This window comes from Triticum urartu, chromosome 3A (assembly GCF_056163025.1).
Source record: "Triticum urartu cultivar PI428250 chromosome 3A, HENAU_Tu73, whole genome shotgun sequence".
Lineage (NCBI taxonomy): Eukaryota > Viridiplantae > Streptophyta > Magnoliopsida > Poales > Poaceae > Triticum > Triticum urartu.
In genome coordinates this window covers 84,427,785-84,452,022 of record NC_141875.1, presented here as the reverse complement: position 1 = coordinate 84,452,022, position 24,238 = coordinate 84,427,785, and the positions used below count along the sequence as shown (strand labels likewise).

Genomic DNA, 24,238 nt, shown 5'->3' with positions numbered 1-24,238 from the left:
TTTTCAAAACATATTCATGTGTACAAATATAGAACAAAATTTAAAATGAAAAAAAAGGAAAAGGAAAGGGTGAGAGAAAAGAAAAGTAAATCCGTGCAAAAGCCAAAAGAACCAAACAGAAACCAGTTTAAAATTGGAGGAAAACTAATAAGGTTGAAAATTCCGACAAATGGCCTTGCCTAGGAGGCTGTTATGACCGGCATATTAGGGGTTTAGCCCAATGGGTTGTGGACCAAGTTATTTTATCATTATTAGGGGCTTAGCCCAATTATCTTATCGTTGTTATGATCGTTTACTTAGGAGTCAAGTAAACCTCTCTATATAAGGAGAGGAGATGTATCAATCTAATCAAGCAAGAAGCAATCATTATTTGCTCGGCTTCCCAAAGGGAGCCGGGAGACTTAACCCTAGCCGCCTCTTGCGCCTCCGCCGCCTTTTCTTCATCGCGCCATGGCGCCCCGCCGCCGGCAGCCGCTATCGCATCTCCGTCAACCCTCCCCCTTCCCGTACAACCTACGCCCTAGACCGGGTAGGATCCTAGCTCCTACCAGAGGCACACATGTGGGCGGTCGCCCTCCTATCTAATGCAATGGACGCCCGAATCGGAATTCTGATCCTAATAAAAGGAATAGTTCGAACAACATCTACTACTATCACTGAAAACTTTGTGTTAGTATTTACCATCTGTATTAGCCTTAAGCTTTTACTAGAACAAAAATACCTTGAGATAGAAAGGAAAGCAAATGTTATAACTCGCTTGCCTACAATTGTTCCGCCCAGTAGCGCACGATTCACAGGGAGAGGTTCCCAGTGCTTTTTTTACGATTTATGCATTGGTTTTTTATCTAGTTTCCATGTGCTCTAACGCTTTCCTTTTGGTTTTTTATGGTACATCTGTTTTTATTTTTCAGACCTTACCAACTTTATTTTTTTATTTTCATTATTTAATATATTCCTGCTTTTTTTAATTACCCAAAGATTTTTTAAAAAATCAAAATTATATGTGTTGAACACTTTTTCAAATTTCCCTTTCTATTCTTTGTGTATGTTTTTTATTTATACTATATGAACGCAATTTTAACAACAAGCCCACATTTTAGACATTGCTCCTTTTAAATTACATTACTGTTTTACTTAAAAGATATGAAAAAAAATTAGATCGCATGAAACTTTTTCGTAATGTTCTTATTTAAAAATTATAGGAGCATTTTATAAAATTCTTGGAACACTTTTAAAAATACATTAACATTAGAAAAAAAGTGCATCTAACACTTTTCAAAATTATAAAAGAAACTATAGTTATATGATTGTTTTTACAAAATGCATCAAACACTTTTCTTAATGACGTGATTTTTTTAAATGTGTTGAACACTTTTTTTAATAACGTGATTATTTTTCTATTTACAAGCAGATTTATAAAAATGCATTGAGCACTTTAATTAATCAATTGAATTTTTTAAAATAAATGCAGTAACCTTTATTAATTAAATGATCATTTTTATGTTTTCCTTTTATTTATTTTACTTTTTCATTCCCCCTATCTGTTGTTTATCTAAAATAGACATATATTTTTACATAAGAATATTTCTTCAATTACATGTCGAACATCGTTTTCTAAATATATGCTAAATATTTTTTTAAATACATGCTAAACTTTTTCCGGATACACGTTGAAATTTTTCACTGAACTCGTTGAATATTTCTAAAATATATGATGAACCATTCCGAAATGCGCCAACACTTTTTTAAAATTTCATAACAAATGTAAACATTTGTTTACATTTCTGTGTACATGAATAATGAAAAATATCAAACAAAAAAGAAAATATAGAGAAGAAATAAAAACTACTCCCGCCGTTTCTAAATATAAGATTTTTTAGAGATTCGATACATACTGCATTCATATGTGTATAGATGTATTTTAAAGTGTAGATTCAGTTATTTTGCTTTATATGTAGTCCGCATTGAAATATCTAGATGGGTTATATTTTGAAATGGGGGAGTAATAAAATGGAGAAAAAGATCAACCCTAACGGGATTTATATACATTGTAGCCCTATTGTTGACCCGAGAAGTTTGAATTCCATATATTTTTCTCGTTTGGAAAAAGAAAGAGGTCAATAGACAAGGTGGTGTAGTACGTTTGGCCACACGTTTTCCCTACTCTTATTTTAGCCTTTTCGCGAAGTGTCTAAATACGTGAACTACGGCTAGTGCATCATTTTTTTTTTTGAGGGAACGGCTAGTGCATCATTTGCACCACAAGGCGACCAGACCAGTCCACCTCTTCTAGTACGAGTACCTTCTAATTTTTTTAATTTTTTTGCGGGGTTCTAATTTTTCTTTCGTATGCACATTTTGACAGTTTCAATAATCTTGATTGATGGTGACTAGTCTAGTCTACTAGAAGTTCTCATCGGTGACGCTTGGCCAAAGCCAAAGCCAAAGCTGACCTGATTCGATTTGGACGCGGCATCCTCGTCCCAGCCACGTGGAAACACCGCAGAAGCTTCCGAGCAAACGACTTTTACGTACGCGCCTAAGCAAAAGGCCGGCAGGCACGTTTGACCGGGAACCAGACCCGTAACACCCTCCCAAATCCTATCCCGCTATATAAACGCGCCAGATCCACCGCCTCTCCACCAAGCACAAATTGGCCACGACCAACACCCACAGCCCGGATCCAGATCTTGTTCTAGTAGCAACCTTCTTCTGCGTCGGCGGCTCACAGGGAAGGGAAGGACTCCACCGTCGAGCCGATTTTCGGAGCGGATCGTTCGTCGGTCATCAGGCGATGGCTCGCGCGGCGAACGTCGACGCGCCCGCTGCCGGCGCGGCGCAGGGCGGGGCGAGGAAGGCGGAGGGGTTGGCGGCCGTGGCCGGCGACGGCAGGAGGGTCGACCAGGCCGTGGCGTACCTGCTCATGGCCGCCGCGCTCGCCGTCACCTACCTCGTGCACTGATCGGTCGATCGGTCGACGGACGACAGTCGGCAGCTAGGAGAATTCATGTTCGTGTGGCCTCATCTTTGTGTAGATCTTTAGCGAGGAAAAAAAAAGGGATTCTATTACTTTTGTATCTCTGTAGCTAGTTGGAATCAGTTAGATTCGTAGGTGAATCGCCTGTTCGTGTCGTTTCATCCATGTTCGTTCTGAAGGTCTCTTGACATGTTCGTGGTCAGGCCCAGTTAATTGAAGAACTAGGTTGACGTCTCCCAATCCTGCCCAAGATCGTTAGCCCTAAGCGCCACTGCCCACGTGTCGCTCTCATAGGCGGCTCGGACGGCCGCCTCATCCTCCACCACCAGCGCCTCTCCTCCCCTCTCCATGGCGATTGCACTTGGAGCAGCGGTTTTTACATTTTAGTAAACCGCACGCATCATTAATCAATGAAAATGATAAAATCCAAACGTCAGATCTTTTATCATGACAAATCGAATATTTTTAATTTTAGTTGTCAGAATGACTAGTTTAGTTGACAAGCACGATAATTTTTTGGCAAAAAGCAAACACACGGAACACACAACAACTTTAGAAAAATTAAGAGTTGACAAATGTCTTGAAAACTATGCAAAGGACCCCAGGACATGGAATAAGAAAGCCCGTACAAATCCTTGCATACACCGAAGCTAACAGTTGTAGCCAATATCCAGCGTCACCTTGATGGAGGATGAGACCCGACATACACCGAAATTTTGTTTTGTTTGTTTTTGTGGAGTCAAACGTAGAATGAAAGCTACATACACACCGACACTCTCTTATTCCTATACCTCTTCGCTAACTCACTCGCCTACAAAAATGAATAGGCGAGGCTAGGCAAACCCAGCCGCTGACTTTGACTGTATTGTACTAGACTTTCTAGCCTTTTATTTTAATTTAGAACCTTTTCTCATGTTCTTTCATCCATTAAGTAGGCGAATCGTCAGGTCCTTAGTAGCGTTGACAAAGAAGAACAACCGGTGGAAAAAAATTGGTGGCCCGTTCAGTGATTTTTCGTGGCGCCAGCTGTGATTGGTTTTGTCCTTCAAAGTTCTCCATCAGAGTTGAAGTTGCGCTATCTGGTTGCTGGTGGCTAAGTTTTGGCGCAGATTTTCATTCAGCTTCACGCGTCTGCTATGATGTGGGTTGTGTCAACGACTGCGTACGACGAAGTCGGAGTCATTTGCTCAGAGTTTAGGGATAGCGATGACGCCTCTATCGAAGCGATGACGATAACGCCTGGGCTGTCCCGACGTGGTCCTTTTTGGAGTGGTATGTGTGCTGCTTAGTGGTTGTGATGGTTTTTTCATCCGGTTCTTCATAATTATTTGGACAATCTGATTTTCGCTCGGTTTTCCTTCATTAGGTGATGAACTCTTATTTTAGTGAATGCAGAAATTCTGTTATTTAAAAAAAAATCCAGCGTGACACTTAACACCATCTTCATAAAGAGTTTCTAAGTTAACGAACATTCATGTTATAAAGGGGTTGAGATCCTCTGTAGTACTGTATCGTACTGTAGTGCGGATGACAACATGAAACCGGGTCCATATGACAGTGACCGTACTGCATGATACGCTACATCAAAGGATCCTAACCCGTTACAAGGGACATGTCACTACGGCAGGAACATCCCATGCTAACCTGGACACAAAACCGCCGCATCCCACAGACGTAGCCGGGAAAAGCGCGAGAGCCACAACCGTCGAACCACGAATTCGGAAAATGGAGAGGAAAAGAAGGCCTAATCTCCGCCCCAACCGGACGGTGGGAAGACGAGACCATCCGCTTCTCAACGCCGTCATGGAGAGTGTCGTCATGGTGAGAAGCACTGGAGAAAACCAAGACAACCTTGTTCGGCGTGGAATTGTCCTCATCCTTCCGTCGCCACCACACCCGCGTATGAAAAAACCACAGGAAAGGAATGGGATCCCCCTCCTTCACCCGCAGCCGAAGCAGCGAGCAGGGGCGGAGGAAACCACGCCCTCGCCGGCTTTCACCGAGAGAAACCGCCTGCCCACAATCGCATTTTTCTCCTGGGGAGGGAGTCGGGGTACGGGCAACTACCACCTATGTGCGCTCCACTCCAAGTCTCCACACTGCTCCTGCTCCATTATCCCCTTGCGGCAGGGGCTTCCTCCTCTGTCATTGGGCTCCTCCACGAGACACACATCCTCCTGCAGAGGGAGCATGGCAGCATGCCTCTTATCTGTCATTCCTCGTCATCACTACCTTACCCTAGACCTTGCAACAACACGCATCATAAGCAGAGTCATGCTTGATCAGTTTAAAGTTTCATAGTAAAACATAACTTAAGTGAACCGTCTGGCAACACGACAAGTATGTACAATCACAACAACAAAGCATACACAGGTATTTCCCAGGACTCTGAAGACAACCAGGCAATTCTTCGGCCAAGAAAAGCGAAGATAAAACTCGGGTATTGTCTGTCTGATTCCCACTACCCCGAGCTGGTATAAGTGGAAGCCGGCGAGGGCCCTAAACCTATCGAACTCGCCAACTTCCTTCCATCCATAGCACAAAATGCTAAAGAGATGCACATATACTCATCTCTAAGACGACTCAGAGTCAGATTCCTCCTCGGAATCTGCAGCTGACTCTGAATGATGATCATCATCTTTGGAGCCATCTTCAGGTTCCTCCTCAGAATCTGCAGCTGACTCTGAATGATGATCATCTTTGGAGCCATCTTCAGGTTCCTCCTCAGATTCTGCAGCTGACTCTGAATGATGATCTTCTTCGGAGCCATCTTCAGGTTCCTCCTCAGAATCTGCAGATGACTCTGAATGATGATCATCTTTGGAGCCATCATCAGGTTCCTCCTCGGAATCTGCAGCTGACTCTGAATGATGATCTTCTTCAGAGCCATCTTCAGAGCCTGACATAGAGAACTGCTTGGAGATGGGCGTCGGTCTTTGCCTCGTTGTTTTCTTTGTCATAGCTTCAGGAGTCACCTCGCCTGGGTGCACCATCTCTTCATCAGAACCTTTCATGTTTCTTCGACTCCGACGAACCCCTGGTCGAAACTGCTTGCTAGCAAGAGCCTGGGCAGCAAGGCGGGTCCTCTTGCGTGGTACAATAACCTCCTCATCCGAGTTGCTCTCGTGGGAGTCAGAAGCATCAGTGTCTCCATCGCTGCTGGAGGAGCCGTCATCCTTGTCATCATAGTCTGAGACTTCATCGTCGCCAGAACTAAGATCGTCTAGGTCCTCCTTGGCATCCTCCTGTTCTCTGTCTTCATTATGCTCGATGTCAGCACCTATATCAGTTCTGTTGTCTGCCTGACGAGGAACTTGCTTTTCCTTTTTTGCCGCCTCCTTGCCTGAATCAGCTTCCTTTCCTTTCCTGCATCCAAGTAGGTAGATTCTTTTCACATATGCACCACTATAGTATTTACTAAGAAACTAGGGGAAAACAGCAGTGGAATTGTTTGAACTTACGCTGTAGCTTTTATTGCCTCGTTTATGCGACGATCATAATCAGCTGCACAGAAAACAAACACATGGTGTCGACGTCAAAAGGATAGCAGGTGATCACAAAATATAAATAATTTTAATTAAAGGTCAAGATATAAACTTCTACAAAATTGGAATGGAAGCAACCTACATCACATATTGCAAATAACAAATACAGTAGAATCAGTGCTCCAACTCCCCTAATTTGCCTCTGACTATCAGAGCCAGTAAAAGCATATTGATGAATGCATAAATTTGATTACATAAACGAGGGATGCCAAAAGAACACAAGTTTTAATATAACAACCAAGCTGCAGGCCATGAAACCAAAAGATATTGCTAATGTAAGGAACAATTGTGACAAGGTTTCATTAAAATTGCAATTATTCATCTACTACTGGAAATTTAGAGTGTTTTTTTTTCATCTGTAGCTAAGGTTGTGGAATAGAAATGCTCCTTACAGTAATCGTAGCTGACAGCTTTACGTTCGCGCAATGAACGGGTTTGGAAAACATTAGCAAAAGCTAAACGTTCCAAACGCTCATTCTTCTGCTGCCGACGTTTCAAGTCCCTCTCTTTCTTCTGCAAGTTAAAGAACAGGTAAAAATGCTGTGCTAAACCATCAGCGCAAAAGTAAAATCTGTTGCCAAGGATAGACAGATGCAAACATAACAAAAAATGCAACTAGGGTAGAACTTACCTTCTGGAACTTCTCCACAGCTGGAACAATATTTTCCTTAAGATGCTCCCCAATGGTAGCTTCAGATCGACCCTTGCTGCATAACTTCTCCTGTAAACATCACATGTCAAATATCGGTACTAAAAAAGTGAAATGCACATGAAGAACATCTCAGCAGGAAACGTAACTGATATCTCAAGAAACTCATCAAGGTTAGTTGCAACTGTTTCCCACTGAATATTGGTAACTGGTTTTGTCAAACGGCCATCCTTCCCCTTCCAGTTATTCTTAAAACCAACCAATACATCTTCTTTGTATAATCTATGTCCAATAGTTGAGTCCCCAACATACCTTCAAGCAGAAAAATTAAGAAGTGTCAGCAAGACAACAAAAGATACAAAGGGGGCAATCAATAACTTTTCTGGAATGTGCAATGGACAGAAAACAAACACGAGATGAAAAGATTCAAGGTCCAACCCAGCATCACTTTAAATGAAGCGTATGTGTCATATTAGAAATACAGTAGGTGGGTATTTGAAAACCAAGAAGGGCAATACCAAGGATGGAGGAGTAAATCCTTATCAGTCAGCCACGTTCGTCCCTATCGAGTTTTAGAACAGTCATCCAATTTGCATTAGTAGCAACTAGCAAATTGCTTGCCTGACAGCTGACCATCTCAATTTGGTCATCTATATCTATGCTTTAAAAAGCACAAGGAAAACCAAGACAAATATGGACTATATCTATGGCAACAGCTTATGGTGCAATCCAAGTCTTTCAACTGTCCAACAGAATCAAGCCAAAGTTTTCATGTTGCTGAGTCAAGGCAAGTTGAGTCGACATGGCGCCCGGCACGGCGACAATTAGGTGCTCCATGAAAATAATAATAAGCACTCCCTCTGTTCCATTTTAATTGCCGCTGATTTAGTACAAAGCTGTACTAAATCAGCGACAATTAATATGGAACGGAGGGAGTAATATATCACATGGCAAGAAATATGAAATTATACCCCATATGGTAGCAAATTCCAACATTATGTCAAAAGTTAGGCCCAATAGGTATCCCAGAGCCAACCCATTAGGCCCAACAACCTGGACTACATAAGCTAACAGAAACCCTAGCAGCTCTCCGTGCCTCTCAGCCTCTCCCTCCAACCTAGCTCCCTTCTACCGCATCGCCCAGCTCAGTCTCTTCCCCGTATGCTCCTGTCATGCCGCCCCTACAGCCAACAACCCCATCCCTACTGCCACTCCAGCAGCTGCACAGCTCCCCGTCTCTGTCCGCAAGCGACTCGGACACGCCGGTGGCGTCCCGCCCAGATCCAATGTATTCACCCATTCTTGTGCCAAAACTCAAGTTTACGCCATCAATTCCCCCCTGGTCAAGTGACACAGTTAGCTGAGGCGACACCATTAATTTCTGGGCACCCACCTAACTGATAAATCCTGGGCATTGCTCCCAGTCGTCCACGTCAGAGCACCCAAACAAAATGGCGACAACGCGATGACTTAATAATCTTGAGTCAAGCCATGAATATCAAAGATTGCATCAACTTCTGTTTTGGAAGTTGTGATTGCAATTTTGGAATATGCAGAAACGGATTTAAGAAGTGAGCTTGAGGAGTAAGGACTATTAAATGAGCAACCCCGGCCCATGTCGTGGCCGACGTGTGCATGGAAGGGTTTAAAATTTATGGAATGGGCATATTAGGTTTCCTCCCATTAGGGTAACAAGACCTTTCTGTCTGAGCTTACTGTTATAGTAATACCAAAAAACTCAAATGCGAATAAAAGTGACCGAAGATGATAGATTATGGAAAATGTAACGAAAAGGAAAGAGGAATACTGACCAGTATATAGCCCCATCACTAGCACTCCCTAACTTATCTTTCCTAAAGTTGTCAATACTAACTCCTTTCTTCATTTCATCAGTTATGTAGCATACTGCATCATCTTGCTGAAATATAGAAAAAATAATATCAATCTACCATGTGTAAAACACTCAAGGAAACTTGTTGATATTTAACATGTGTAAATGCTCAGCTGGCTAAAACTTCAGCGATTAAGAACATGTCTCACAAAAGCAATACCTCTAAGCGAACTTCACAAAGCGCTTTGAGTATAAATAAACGGCTCACTGGATCCTGCTCCTTAAACGTCTCAACTTCCTTACTGCACCAATAAAGGGTTATAGTGATGAAAAATCAATAAAGTAGTGATGAAAAATCAATAAAGAGTACAACACACAGAGCCTTATTAACAATATGATGATGCATACCCACGATTTTTTTCGAATGGGTTTTCCCCTTCAGCGACCTGAAACCAAAACTTAGTAAGGTCTGGAATAATCTATTTTATTTACAATAGTAAAAAGGCCAAGCAATATGTACTAGCAACCTACCCATGACCACCAGTCGGATAGTTTCTTGGCAGTTGCTATCACCCATCCATCATCAACATTGAGTTTGAGTTTTTTGTTAACTGGTGGTATTCCCTGATACATTTGACCACTATAAGTTAGTGAACAACATCACAGAGAAACATGGCATCGTACGACAAAAAAAAGAGGTGATACTTCAATATGTCAGAAGCAAAATGTACCAAACTAAAATAGTTGTAGGGACATAAAATCGATTTTTCTGCAGATGCGTAGGCCATGTATTATACAATAAGCAACACAAACATTTGGTACAAATACATAAACAATGAAGGTGCCCCACACATGTCCTGTTGAGAAATGCTGACTGCACTAGAAGATCGGGGGGGGGGGGGGGGGGGCTAAGACACAGTTACTATAGACATATAGTTGGTAGAAGATATGCACTTGGCAACATATTTTCTGGAATGACAGGTATGAAACTTGAGTACATAAAAGAAGAGTAATTTATTTAGAAAATAATAGGTGGACAGACATCTTGATGATTTGGTGAAAGACGTTGATCAGTGAATAAGATGCTGTTTTAGCTCTATGCCAGATATATTGGCGCCTGGTAATAATTCCAAAGTCAAACACGCATTCATAACAAGAATATGAAACCAATCAGGCCACCTTGTTTCACAAAAATTAACATCAATACCTCATGTTCACAGTAATCGGTTTACATGATAGAAAACAAAAAATTATAAGGAAAATGAATGCTAAATCTTTTTTATAGATTGCATCAGTTTTTAGTTTTTTTTTGTGTGTGAATCAGATTGCATCAGCTTAAAACAAAGCATACTAGGCACTCCAAACCTAGACTATTTCGACATGCCACGATGCATCTGATCTCTGCGCAAACAATCAATCGCACTGTTGGCCGGACCAAATCAGATCAGCAAAGTGCTTGCACGCGCTCTGCGACCCACGACCCACGCAAACTCGGAATAAAAATTATGCGGGCGACGAAAACCTTCAAAAGGGCAATGTGGATGCGAGCGAGGTCGTCGTTGTTGGCGATGAGCGCCGTCTCGATCTCGTCGGCCGAGAGCCCCAGGTTCGCCTCGATCACCGGCTCGAAGACCTGCAAATCCTCACCCGATTACGCCGACGCGAAGCGGAAAACCAACAGATGGCAAAAGGGGAGACGGAAACCCTAGACGAGGCCGCGCTCACCTGGAGGAAGTGGAGAACGGAGGCGAACTCCCAGCGGCGGCGGAGGAGCAGGCGGGGATCCTCCGCGGGGCCTTCCTCCGCAGGGGGCGGCATCTCCGGGCGCTTCCCCGGCGACGAGTGCTTCGGGCGCTTCGCCGGCGAGGCCATGGGGCCGGGGGAGCGTTGGGTGGGCGGGAAGGGGGGAGAATTCGGGGGTGGAGGCGGGACGGAGGGCGGGGAAGAGTCGAGGCGCACACGGGTAAGCGGCGCTTGCGAGTGGTTGGGTATTATAGGGTTTTTTTTCTCACACAAAGCGGCCACACATTTCGTTTTGAACCCTGACAAAGGCATGGATTTATTAGTATGGACAGGGGCCTATATTTGGATAGAAACTGATTGAAGGTTTTCGTAGCATTTTATTACCTCCGTCCAGAAAAATTGTTCATATTTATTTAGATACAGATGTATCTAACATTAAAATATGGCTACATACATCTGTATCTAGATAAATCTAAAACAATAATCCATGAGCGCCCTAATACTCCCTCCGTCCATAGTGAACATTTTTTGAAATTTTAAAATATCATTATTTTAGACCCCAAGCGTCTAAATCGAAATCGGTTTCACCGATGTATTCCTCACAACTTGATATTCAAACTTAGATCTCACACGGGCATATTCCCGCAAACATTTCTGAAAAGCAATCTTGTATCACTGAGCATGCTTTTCTATCCTAATGATAACCCAATCATTTGTTATGAATGAGCCCTTTTGGATTCGTTTCCTCGGTCACGTAGGTTACATCAGGTGATTTCATCTCTCCTTTTTTTATTCCTCTTTTGTGACTGGCGATCTTTCCGCTCTCCTAAGACAAGGTGTGTTGGTGAACGCCATTGAGCCAGTGAAGGGGTGCACTCGTGCGCTCGAGGTGTTCATCTTCTCTTCACCGAGGACACAGTCTTATTTTCACACACACACACACACACACACACACACACACATATATATATATATATCAAGGAACCATTGGTGGCTATGTGTTGGCAATAAGGCAAGTCATAGATCATGCCAAATGCTCCATCGTGTTTGGACCTAATTGACTCCCCTTGTTCAACAAGAAGTACGTTGTCTTTTACAAGTTGATAGTATGGATTTTGAAGTCAGATTCATGGAATTGTCTACACCAAAGGGTGGCATGCATATGAAGAAGATTCAAAATTACAAGAAAAAATCACTAGCAAAGTAAATAGGTCTTTATCAAAAGTGGTCAATTAGACCATTCCTACATACGCAGGGTCTTAATGAAGAATATTCAAAAATTACAGGAAAAATTCACTAGTGGGTAAATAGGATCATGATCAAAAGTGATCAATCAGGCCATTCCTACATACGCGGGGTCTTAACTCTCTATGTTTGTGCGTGATGACCTTACATGCATGGTGGGGAACAACCGACTAGGGTCGGCAAACAACAAATGTAAGATGCACTGGAAGTCATGGGAGTCTCTTAGCCAACCAAAGCACATGGGTATCTTCAGATTTCGGGATTTTTTGGATGTTCAACCAAGCTTTGCTAGCTTGGCAAGCCTAGCGCCTACTCACAATGTAGGATAGATTGTGTGCTTAGGTAAAAGGCCAAATATTATCCTAACGGACGCCTTGAGGATATCGTGTTCGCGGGAAACACTTCGTCTACCTAGCAGACAACCCAACACAGTTCGAATGTGCTAAAGAAGGGCCTATTGTGACAATTGGCGCCGACAAGTAGGTCTGCATCTGGCACGACCCGTGGCTACAACGAGCAACGTCATACCGACCGACTTCTGCACGTGGAAACTTCCGCCTCATCCGGGTGTATGAGATCCTCGACGAGAATGATGCATGGAATGTTGAACTTCTATGTCGAGACTTCATGCTGCTCGACTTTGATGAGATACTCAAGATCAAGTTGTTGCCGCATTTCCTTGAGGACGTCTTGGCCTAGGCTTCATAGCGGAGGACATCTTCTTTGTCCGCTCTACTTATCGCCTCGCCCTTGATGGACATTTTCGCATGACGGCCTACACTACAAGCAGGTACCAGATGGCCAACTTATATAAGATCATGGGTATGTTTAGCTTATATACTAAGTTTCTCGGTATTTTCCATATTTTCTTGCCATACATGCCTAAGGATAGCCAATCAAACTGGTGCCACAATTTACCACACTTGAGGAATTTCTTGCCACATGTTTCCAAGTAAATTACAAGTAAGGCCTAAAATACATAAAATACAGGAAATAATCTTGCCATAAGTGTGGTTGCAAACCAAACACCAAAGTTTAATCCAATGATCCATGTCTAATTGCCAACATGCCATCACGAACAGCATAAACGAACTCATTAAAGTGATGAACTACCAACATGCCATCAAGAATAATAACGAGTTTGATTGCTAGGAATGTTTAGTCCAGCGCTCATGTGTAGCATCAGTACAACGTCGTTGGTCACCATGGTGATGCCAAGAAGCTTGCTTAGATCCTTGTCATTTCACATTGTATTAGCGACCAAAGTACTAGGTACACCAATTCAAAACATGATTTTGTCATGCCATTATTCCATCTGGAGAGGAGACGGCAGGGGTATTTTCGATCAAGATGAAAAGGGACATCTGATCAGATAGACATGCCGAGAAATCATGGGGTGTTCGATGAAAAGTATAACATATCTTTTAAATGAAAGTTTGATTATATTGTTACTTTAAATCTCTTTACGGGGTACCAGGGTATTGTAAAGATCCTCTTAAACATTCTACTCCAAACAAACTATTCTTTGTATGCAAGAAAGAGTGTATGAATGCTTGTTGTACTACTGCGTCCGAGATCCCCAACACTATCGGTTTTCTTTGCTTGGCCATTTTCTTAGGAGAAAACAATTCACCGGTGCATATCATGCAAAAAAGCTGATGGTGTATGGTTTGTGGTATACGTAGTTAATTAATTGTACCTTTGCCCGGGAGACGTAGCACCTTGTCATGCCATTGGTTAGAGGGAAATATTGCCACACGTAGCCGAACAAATTACTGTTGGTAAATTTTTGCTTTAGAGTAATGTTCATGGAATGCAAGGAAGGAATGGCAGCCTACTGTAGCTACCCTGACATCCCTTGATAAGTCAGAGGATCTCATTCCAGCCAAACCTCGGGTAGAAGTAATAAGGGCAGTCCCAATGCTCTAATGTGTAATATAGATAAAAAAACATGTCACTTCGTTAAAAATCTGGGTTGACACCATATTTAATGAAGGGGAGTATTGCTACATCTTAATCTATATATAGGTCTTAGCATCGAAACCAAGAAAACTACTCTCTCATAAACCGTATTAAATGAGAGGTTCTTTTGGATATAATTCATTGAAGAAGTTGTATATCTAAACACACATTTAATTTATATGATTGTGAGCTAAAGATTCAAGCTCAGTAATGACATCTTTCCTCTTTACCACATCATGATCTTGACCCAGTTCAACTAACATCGGAAATGAGATATGGCAACAAAGTAGCATATTTGATACATAAGGTGGTGGCTTCGAATGAATTATCTCGTTTTCGATGTACCAAATTGTTAGGGATCGTAGTAGAAATTTAAAATTTTCTACGCATCACCAAGATCAATCTATGGAGTAATATAGCAATGAGGGGAAGGAGAGTGCATCTACATACCCTTGTAGATCGCTAAGCGGAAGCGTTGCAAGAACGCGGATGAAGGAGTCGTACTCGTAGCGATTCAGATCGCGGTTGATTCCGATCTAAGCGCCGAACCACGGCGCCTCCGCGTTCAACACACGTGCAGCCCGGTGACGTCTCCTACGCCTTGATCCAGAAAGGGGAGAAGGAGAGGTTGGGGAAGACTCCATCCAGCAGCAGCACGATGGTGTGGTGGTGAAGGAGGAGCGTGGCAATCCTGCAGGGCTTCGCCAAGCACCGCGGAAGAGGAGGAGGACTTGGGAGAGGGGGAGGGCTGAGCCAGAACTTGGGTGCGGCTGCCCTCCCACCCCCCACATATATATAGGGGCAAGGGAGAGGGGGGCCGGCCCCCTCAGATCCAATCTGAGGAGGGGGTGGCGGCCAGGGGGGTTGCCTTGCCCCCCAAGGCAAGGGGGCGCCCCCCCCTTTAGGGTTCCCCCAAACCCTAGGCGCATGGGCCCTAGGGGGGAGGCGCCCAACCCACTAAGGGGCTGGTCCCTCTCCACACACAGCCCAAAGGGCCCTCCGGGGCAGGTGGACCCTCCCGGTGGACCCCCAGAACCCCTCCAGTGGTCCCGGTACAATACCGGTAACCCCCCGAATTATTCCGGTGACCGTATGATGACTTCCCATATATAAATCTTTACCTCCGAACCATTCCGGAACTCCTCGTGACGTCCTAGATCTCATCCGGGACTCCGAACAACATTCGGTGACCACGTACATACTTTCCCTATAACCCTAGCGTCATCAAACCTTAAGTGTGTAGACCCTACGGGTTCGGGAGTCATGCAGACATGGCCGAGACAACTCTCCGGTAAATAACCAACAGTGGGATCTGGATACCCATGTTGGCTCCCACATGCTCCACGATGATCTCATCGGATGAACCACGATGTCAAGGATTCAATCAATCCCGTATACAATTCCCTTTGTGCATCGGTACGATACTTGCCCGAGATTCGATCGTCGGTATCCCGGTACCTTGTTCAATCTCGTTACCGACAAGTCTCTTTACTCGTTCCGTAACACATCATCCCGTGATCAACTCCTTGATCACATTGTGCACATTATGATGATGTCCTACCGAGTGGGCCCAGAGATACCTCTCCGTTTACACGGAGTCACAAATCCCAGTCTCGATTCGTGCCAACCCAACAGACACTTTCGGAGATACCTGTAGTGAACCTTTATAGCCACCCAGTTATGTTGTGACGTTTGGTACACCCAAAGCATTCCTACGGTATCCGGGAGTTGCACAATCTCATGGTCTAAGGAAATGATACTTGACATTAGAAAAGCTTTAGCATACGAACTACACGATCTTTGTGCTAGGCTTAGGATTGGGTCTTGTCCATTACATCATTCTCCTAATGATGTGATCCCGTTATCAACGACATCCAATGTCCATGGTCAGGAAACTGTAACCATCTATTGATCAACGAGCTAGTCAACTAGAGGCTTACTAGGGACATGGTGTTGTCTATGTATCCACACATGTATCTGAGTTTCCTATCAATACAATTCTAGCATGGATAATAAACGATTATCATGAACAAGGAAATATAATAATAACCAATTTATTATTGCCTCTAGGGCATATTTCCAACAGTCTCCCACTTGCACTAGAGTCAATAATCTAGTTCACATTGCCATGTGATTAACACTCATAGGTCACATCGCCATGTGACCAACATCCAAAGAGTTTACTAGAGTCACTAATCTAGTTCACATCACTATGTGATTAATACTCAATGAGTTCTGGGTTTGATCATGTTATGCTTGTGAGAGAGGTTGTAGTCAACGGGTCTTGCCATATTCAGATCCCTATGTATTTCGCAAAACTTTATATCGTAGATGCTGCTACCACGTTCCACTTGGAGCTATTCCAAATTATTGCTCCATTATACGTATCCGGTATCTCTACTCAGAGCTATCCGGATAGGTGTTAAGCTTGCATCGACGTAACTCTTTATGTCAAACTCTTTATCACCTCCATAACCGAGAAACATTTCCTTATTCCTCTAAGGATAATTTTGACTGCTATCTGGTGATCCAAACCTAGATCACCTTTGTACCCTCTTGCCAGACATGTGGCAAGGCACACATCAGGTGCGGTACTCAGCATGGCATACCGTATAGGGTCTATGACAAGAGCATAGGGGACGACCTTCGTCCTTCCTCTTTCTTCTGCCGTGGTCAATCTTTGAGTCTTAATCAACTTCACACCTTACAACTCAGGTAAGAACCCCTTCTTTGAATGATCTATTTTGAACTCCTTCAAAAACATGTCAAGGTGTGCGTTCTTTGAAAGTATCATCAGGCATCTTGTTCTATCTCTATAGATCTTGATGCCCAATATGTAAGCAGCTTTATCCAGGTCTTCCTTTGAAAAACACTCTTCAAACAACCGTTTATGCTTTCCAGAAATTCTACATTATTTTGGATCTACAATATGTCATCCACATATACTTATCAGAAATGTTGTAGTGCTCCCACTCACTTTCTTGTAAATACAAGTTTCTAGCAAACATTGTATAAACCTAAAAGCTTTGGTCACTCCATCAAAACATATATCCCGATTCCGAGATGCTTGCTGTAGTCCATAGAAGGATTGCTGGAGCCAGCATACCTTTTAGCATCCTTAGGATCGACAAAACCTTTTATTGTATCACATACAACTTTTCTTACGAAAACTTGGTAATAAAACTTGTTTTGACATCCATTTGTAAGATTTCATAATCGAAAAATACAGCTAGTGCTAACATGATTCCGACGGACTTAAGCATCGCTACGGGTGAGAAATTCTCATCGTAGTCAACTCTTTGAACTTGTGAAAAGACTCTTTCCCACAAGTCTAGCTTCATAGACGGTAACATTACCGCCCACGTCCGTCTTCTTCTTAAAGATCCATTTATCTCAATGGCTTGCCGATCATCGGGCAAGTCCACCAAAGTCCATACTTTGTTCTGATATATGGATCCTATCTCGGATTTCATGGCTCCTACCATTTGTCGGAATATGGGCCCACCATCACTTCTCCATAGCTCGTAGTTTCATTGTTGTCTAACAACATGATATCTAAGACAGGATTACCGTACCACTTAGGAGTAGTACATATCCTTGTCGACCTACGAGGTTCGATAGCAACTTGATCTGAAGCTTCATGATCACTATCATTAACTTCCTATTCAACAGACGTAGGCGCCACAGAAAACATCTTTCTGTGTTGCATCACTCTCTGGTTGAAGTAAAGGTTCGACAACCTCATCAAGTTCTATCTTCCTCCCACTCAATTCTTTCAAGAGAAACTCCTTCTCGAGAAAGGACCCGTTCTAAGCGACAAACAATTTGCCCTCGGATCTGAGATAGAAGGTATACCCAACTGTCACCCTTGGGTATCCTATGAAGATGTGTTTGTCCGCTTTGGGTTCGAGCTTCTCCGGCTGAAGCCTTAAGCATCACAGCCCCAAACATTAAGAAACACAACTTTGGTTTCTTGGCAAACCATATTCTTACGACGTCATCTCAACGGACTTAGATGGTGTCCTATCTAAAGTGACTGCAGCTGTCTCTAACGCATAACCTCAAAATGAAAACGGTAGATCGGTAAGAGACATCATAGATCGCACCATATCTCATAAGGTTCGTTTATGACGTCCGGGTACACCATTACCCTGTGGTGTTCCAGGTGGCTTCAACTGTGAAACAATTCCACAATGTCTTAAGTGTTTGCCAAAGTCATAACTCAGAAATTCTCATTGATCAGATCGTAGGAATTTGATCTTCTTGTTATGATGATTCTTAACTTCACTCTGAAATCGCTTGAACTTTTCAAACGTTTCAGACTTGTGCTTCATTAAGTAAATATACCTATACCTACTCAAATCGTCAGTGAAGATGAGAAAATAGCGATATCCACCGCACGCTTCAATTCTCATTGGATCACACACATCTGCATGTATGATTTCCAACAAGTCACTTGCCCGTTTCATTGTACCTGAAAACGGGGTCTTAGTCATCCTGCCCATGAGGCATGGCTCTCATGTGTCAAGCGATTCCAAATCAAGTGACTCCAAACATCCATCGATATGGAGTTTCTTCATGCATCTTACGCCAATACGACCTAAGCGGCAGTGCCACAAGAAAGTGGTACTATCATTATTAACTCTACATCTTTTGGCGTGAACATGTGTATCACCACGACCGAGATTCAATGAACCATCCACATAGGGTGCATGACCATGAAAGGTATCATTCATGTAAACAGAATAACCATTATTCTCTAATTTAAATGAATAGCCGTATTGCAATGAACATGATCTAATCATATTCATGCTCAACGTAGACACCTGATAACATTTATCTAGGTTCAATACTAATCCCGAAGGCAGATGGAGTATGCGATGGTGATCTCATCAACTTTGGAAACACTTCCAACACACATCGTCACCTTGCCCTTAGCCAGTCTTCGTTTAGTCCATAGCTTTCGCTTCAAGTCACCAATAATAGTAACTGAACCGGTATCCAATACCCAGGTGCTACCAGGAGTACTAGTGAGGTACACATTAATAACACGTATATACTTTGTTGAAGTTGCCAGCCTTCTTATCTACCATGCATTTGGGGTAATTCCGCTACCAGTGACCGTTCCCCTTACAATAGAAGCACTCAGTCTCGGGTTTGGGTTCAACCTTGGGTTCCTTCACTGGAGCGGCAACTGGTTTCCATCCATGAAGTTTCCCTTCTAGCCCTTGCCCTTCTTGAAACCAGTGGTCTTGTTAAACCATCAACACTTGATGCTCCTTCTTTGATTTCTACCTTTTGTGGTCTTAAGCACCGCGAACAGCTCCGGGATCAACTCCATCCCTTGCATGTCATAGTTCATCACGAAGATCTAGTAGCTTAGTGATAGTGGCTAGAGAACTCTATCAATCACTATCTTATCTGGAAGTTTAACTCCCACTTGATTTAAGTGATTGTAGCACCCAGACATTCTGAGCACATGCTCATTAGCTGAGCTATTCTCCTCCATCTTGTTGGCAAAAGAACTTGTCAGAGGTCTCACACCTCTCAACACGGGCATGAGCCTGAAATCCCAATTTCAGCTCTTGGAACATATGTTCTATGGCGTTCAAAACGTCATTGGAATGCCGATTCTAAGCCATAAAGTATGGTGCACTAAACTATCATGTAGTCATCAGGATGTGTCTGTCAGGTGTTCACAACATCCACAGATGACGTTGTAGGGGTTTGCACATCGAGCGGTGCATTAAAGACGTAAGCCTTCTATGTGGCAGTGAGGACACTCCTCGGACTACAGACCTAGTCCGCATCATTGCTTACAATATCTTTCAACTTAATCTTTCTCTAGGAACGTATTGAAACAGGGAGCTAGAACATGAGCTATTTATCTACAACATATTTGCGAAGACAATTTAGACTATGTTCATGATAATTGAGTTCATCTAATCAAATTATTTAATGAACTCCCACTCAGATAGACATCCCTCTAGTCATCTAAGTGAAACATGATCCGAATCGACTAGGCCATGTCCGATCATCACGTGAGACGGACTAGCCATCAACGGTGAACATCTCATGTTGATCGTATCTTCTATACGACTCATGTTCGACCTTTCGGTCTTCCGTGTTCCGAGGCCATGTCTGTACATGCTAGGCTCGTCAAGTCAACCTAAGTGTTTCGCATGTGTCCCGAGGCCATGTCTGTACATGCTAGGCTCGTCAACACCCATTGTATTCGAACGTTAGAATCTATCACACCCGATCATCACGTGGTGCTTCGAAACGACGAACCTTCGCAACGGTGCACAGTTAGGGGGAACACTTTTCTTGAAATTTTAGTGAGGGATCATCTTATTTAAGCTACCGTCGTTCTAAGCAAATAAGATGTAAAACATGATAAACATCACATGCAATCAAATAGTGACATGATATGGCCAATATCATTTTGCTCCTTTTGATCTCCATCTTCGGGGCTCCATGATCATCGTTGTCACCGGCATGACACCATGATCTCCATCATCATGATCTCCATCATCGTGTCTTCTTGAAGTTGTCTCGTCATCTATTACTTCTACTACTATGACTAACGCTTTAGCAATAAAGTAAAGTAATTACATGACGTTTATGTTGACACGCAGGTCATAAATAAATTAAGACAGCTCCTATGGATCCTGCCGGTTGTCATACTCATCGACATGCAAGTCGTGATTCCTATTACAAGAACATGATCAATCTCATACATCACATATATCATTCATCACATCCTTTTGGCCATATCACATCACAAGGCATATGCTGCAAAAACAAGTTAGACGTCCTCTAATTGTTGTTGCAAGTTTTTACGTGGCTGCTATAGGTTTCTAGCAAGAACGTTTCTTACCTACGCCAAAACCACAACGTGATATGCCAATTTCTATTTACCCTTCATAAGGACCCTTTTCATCGAATCCGATCCGACTAAAGTGGGAGAGACAGACACCCGCTAGCCACCTTATGCAACTAGTGCATGTCAGTCGGTGGAACCAGTCTCACGTAAGCGTACGTGTAAGGTCGGTCCGGGCCGCTTCATCCCACGATGCCGCCGAATCAAGATAAGACTAGTAACGGCAAGCAAATTGGCAGTATCGATGCCCACAACTGCTTTGTGTTCTACTCGTGCATAGAAACTACGCATAGACCTAGCTCATGATGCCACTGTTAGGGATTGTAGTAGAAATTTAAAATTTTCTAGGCATCACCAAGATCAATCTATGGAGTAATCTAGCAACGAGGGGAAGGAGAGTGCATCTACATACCCTTGTAGATCGCTAAGCGGAAGCGTTGCAAGAACGCGGATGAAGGAGTCGTACTCGTAGCGATTCAGATCGCGGTTGATTCCGATCTAAGCGCCGAACCACGGCGCCTCCGTGTTCAACACACGTGCAGCCCGGTGACGTCTCCTACGCCTTGATCTAGCAAGGGGAGAAGGAGAGGTTGGGGAAGACTCCATCCAGCAGCAGCACGACAGCGTGGTGGTGAAGGAGGAGCGTGGCAATCCCGCAGGGCTTCGCCAAGCACCGCGGAAGAGGAGGGGGACTTGGGAGAGGGGGAGGGCTGCGCCAGAACTTGGGTGCGGCTGCCCTCCCACCCCCCACATATATATAGGGGTAAGGGAGAGGGGGACCGGCCCCCTCAGATCCAATCTAAGGAGGGGGCGGCGGCCAGGGGGGTTGCCTTGCCCCCCAAGGCAAGGGGGGCGCCCCCCCTTTAGGGTTCCCCCAAACCCTAGGCGCATGGGCCCTAGGGGGGAGGCGCCCAACCCACTAAGGGGCTGGTCCCTCTCCGCACACAGCCCATAGGGCCCTCCGGGGCAGGTGGACCCTCCCGGTGGACCCCCGGAACCCCTCCAGTGGTCCCGGTACAATACCGGTAACCCCCCGAACTATTCCGGTGACCGTATGATGACTTCCCATATATAAATCTTTACCTCCGGACCATTCCGGAACTCCTCGTGACGTCCGGGATCTCATCCGGGACTCCGAACAACATTCGGTGACCACGTACATACTTTCCCTATAACCCTAGCGTCATCGAACCTTAAGTGTGTAGACCCTACGGGTTCGGGAGTCATGCAGACATGGCCGAGACAACTCTCCGGTAAATAACCAACAGCGGGATCTGGATACCCATGTTGGCTCCCACATGCTCCACGTTGATCTCATCGGATGAACCACGATGTCAAGGATTCAATCAATCCCGTATACAATTCCCTTTGTGCATCGGTACGATACTTGCCCGAGATTCGATCGTCGGTATCCCGATACCTTGTTCAATCTCGTTACCGGCAAGTCTCTTTACTCGTTCCGTAACACATCATCCCGTGATCAACTCCTTGATCACATTATGCACATTATGATGATGTCCTACCGAGTGGGCCCAGAGATACCTCTCCGTTTACACAGAGTCACAAATCCCAGTCTCGATTCGTGCCAACCCAACAGACACTTTTGGAGATACCTGTAGTGAACCTTTATAGCCACCTAGTTACGTTGTGACGTTTGGTACACCCAAAGCATTCCTACGGTATCCGGGAGTTGCACAATCTCATGGTCTAAGGAAATGATACTTGACATTAGAAAAGCTTTAGTATACGAACTACACGATCTTTGTGCTTGGCTTAGGATTGGGTCTCGTCCATTACATCATTCTCCTAATGATGTGATCCCGTTATCAACGACATCCAATGTCCATGGTCAGGAAACTGTAACCATCTATTGATCAACGAGCTAGTCAACTAGAGGCTTACTAGGGACATGGTGTTGTCTATGTATCCACACATGTATCTGAGTTTCCTATCAATACAATTCTAGCATGGATAATAAACGATTATCATGAACAAGGAAATATAATAATAACCAATTTATTATTGCCTCTAGGGCATATTTCCAACACAAATCTTCTAAAATAGCATAAGAAATTTCACCCTTGGTGCTTTGCCATCTCACATGTAGTATGGAGCACCCACTCCGGTCCAATATTTTTTAGCTCGACGACGTGAGACAAGCTCCAAGTTCTATCCATAGAATGACACAATACTCAAGACAAAGTGCATTTGCACAATGCATTATATGATCTTCAGGCTTCGCACCAGAAGCGGGCAATCATCAGAGGGCTTGAGGTTCCTAGAGTGTTGTAGAAGCCAGGTCGGAAGAGTCTATTGCAAGTATGCAGGAGAAAAAATTCACCATGGAGCAGATTGTAGCCCCATATGGCCAACCACATAGTCCAGTTACCATTAGACATAGAACTAGATGCACATTGATCGACTTGGTACATTTCTTCAAAGCGAGATAGTAGGCACTACATGCAGTGAAGTTCTAGATTTCTCACAAGCCCAGGCAATGAAATTGTCAGGATTCCCATCGAAGGTCTTGATCTTCAAATTATCTTCGACATCGAGTGGAAATACTGGCAAATTGGCTATGTGTTCCATGTCCCACTCAAGTTCACAAGTTCATATACCTAGCGATGGCGGCAACCGCCCTTAAGGGAGAAGATCTTGAAATCAGGCTTCTGAAGTATCCATCGGTCCCTCCAGATCATAATTTTAGTACCATCGGTATTGGTTCATCTTAAACCCCTTTTTTTGAGCAAATCAATACCATGAGATATACTTTGCCATGAAGACGGGGGATTTTTGGTGAACACCATATCCTCGAGCCTGTCATGAGGATAATACTTAGCCCTTATAACTCTGGCACATAAACTATATGGGATAGTCGGTAGGCACCATGCTTGGCAAGAAAGCAACGCCATACTAAAAAGTCAAGAGTCTTGGAAGCCAAGGCCACCCATTCCTTTTAGTTTGATAATTTGTTCCCACGAATTTCGGTGTGTACTACTCTTCTCTTTCCTCAAGCCCACCAATAGTTGCAGACCATTTGACCAAGGCCATCACACAACCCAGAGGTAATTTGAAGACACTTACTAAATATATGTATGCAAAGATCGATCAATGGATTTTAACAAATACTTTTTTGCCTACTTGAGACAGGCATTCCCATAACAACATTTTTTAGTGAGCTTATCTTGTATGTTTTGCAATTTTTGCTTAACCAGACCATCTGGAGTAGGCAAGCCAAAGTGTCTTCATCAAAATTGATATTTTCAATTTGCATTTCTTACATATGACAACCCCGCTAGTAACAGGGCATGGCCCATCAAACATTCATCAAGGTTTATAAATTTACATAATTGGTTTGAATTTGATTTGCCTGAAAGAATAGGGGTGGGTCGTCTACAAAAAT

The 24,238-nt window shown here is 43.6% G+C and overlaps 1 protein-coding gene across 1 annotated transcript; it reads right to left on the bottom strand.

Annotated features, from left to right (window-relative positions):
* Positions 1-5,255: 5,255 nt before the first annotated feature.
* Positions 5,256-10,931, bottom strand: LOC125542998 (DDT domain-containing protein DDR4). The gene is made up of 11 exons (XM_048706243.2): positions 10,728-10,931; positions 10,525-10,635; positions 9,534-9,626; positions 9,411-9,448; positions 9,223-9,304; positions 8,983-9,089; positions 7,321-7,483; positions 7,154-7,243; positions 6,915-7,035; positions 6,439-6,481; positions 5,256-6,343 (listed from the first exon to the last, which is right to left on the bottom strand). The coding sequence occupies exons 1-11, from the start codon at positions 10,872-10,874 to the stop codon at positions 5,551-5,553; spliced, it is 1,788 nt and encodes a 595-aa protein (XP_048562200.2). The 5' UTR covers positions 10,875-10,931; the 3' UTR covers positions 5,256-5,550.
* Positions 10,932-24,238: the final 13,307 nt, after the last annotated feature.

Coding starts and splice junctions, on each gene's coding strand:
- LOC125542998 (XM_048706243.2), bottom strand. CDS start 10,874: ATGGCCTCGCCGGCGAAGCGCCCGAAGCACTCGTCGCCGGGGAAGCGC. Junction 9,627..10,524: donor TCCACATTGCCCTTTTGAAG/GTTTTCGTCGCC, acceptor CAAATGTATCAG/GGAATACCACCAGTTAACAA. Junction 7,484..8,982: donor AGTGATGGGGCTATATACTG/GTCAGTATTCCT, acceptor TTCTGCTTGAAG/GTATGTTGGGGACTCAACTA.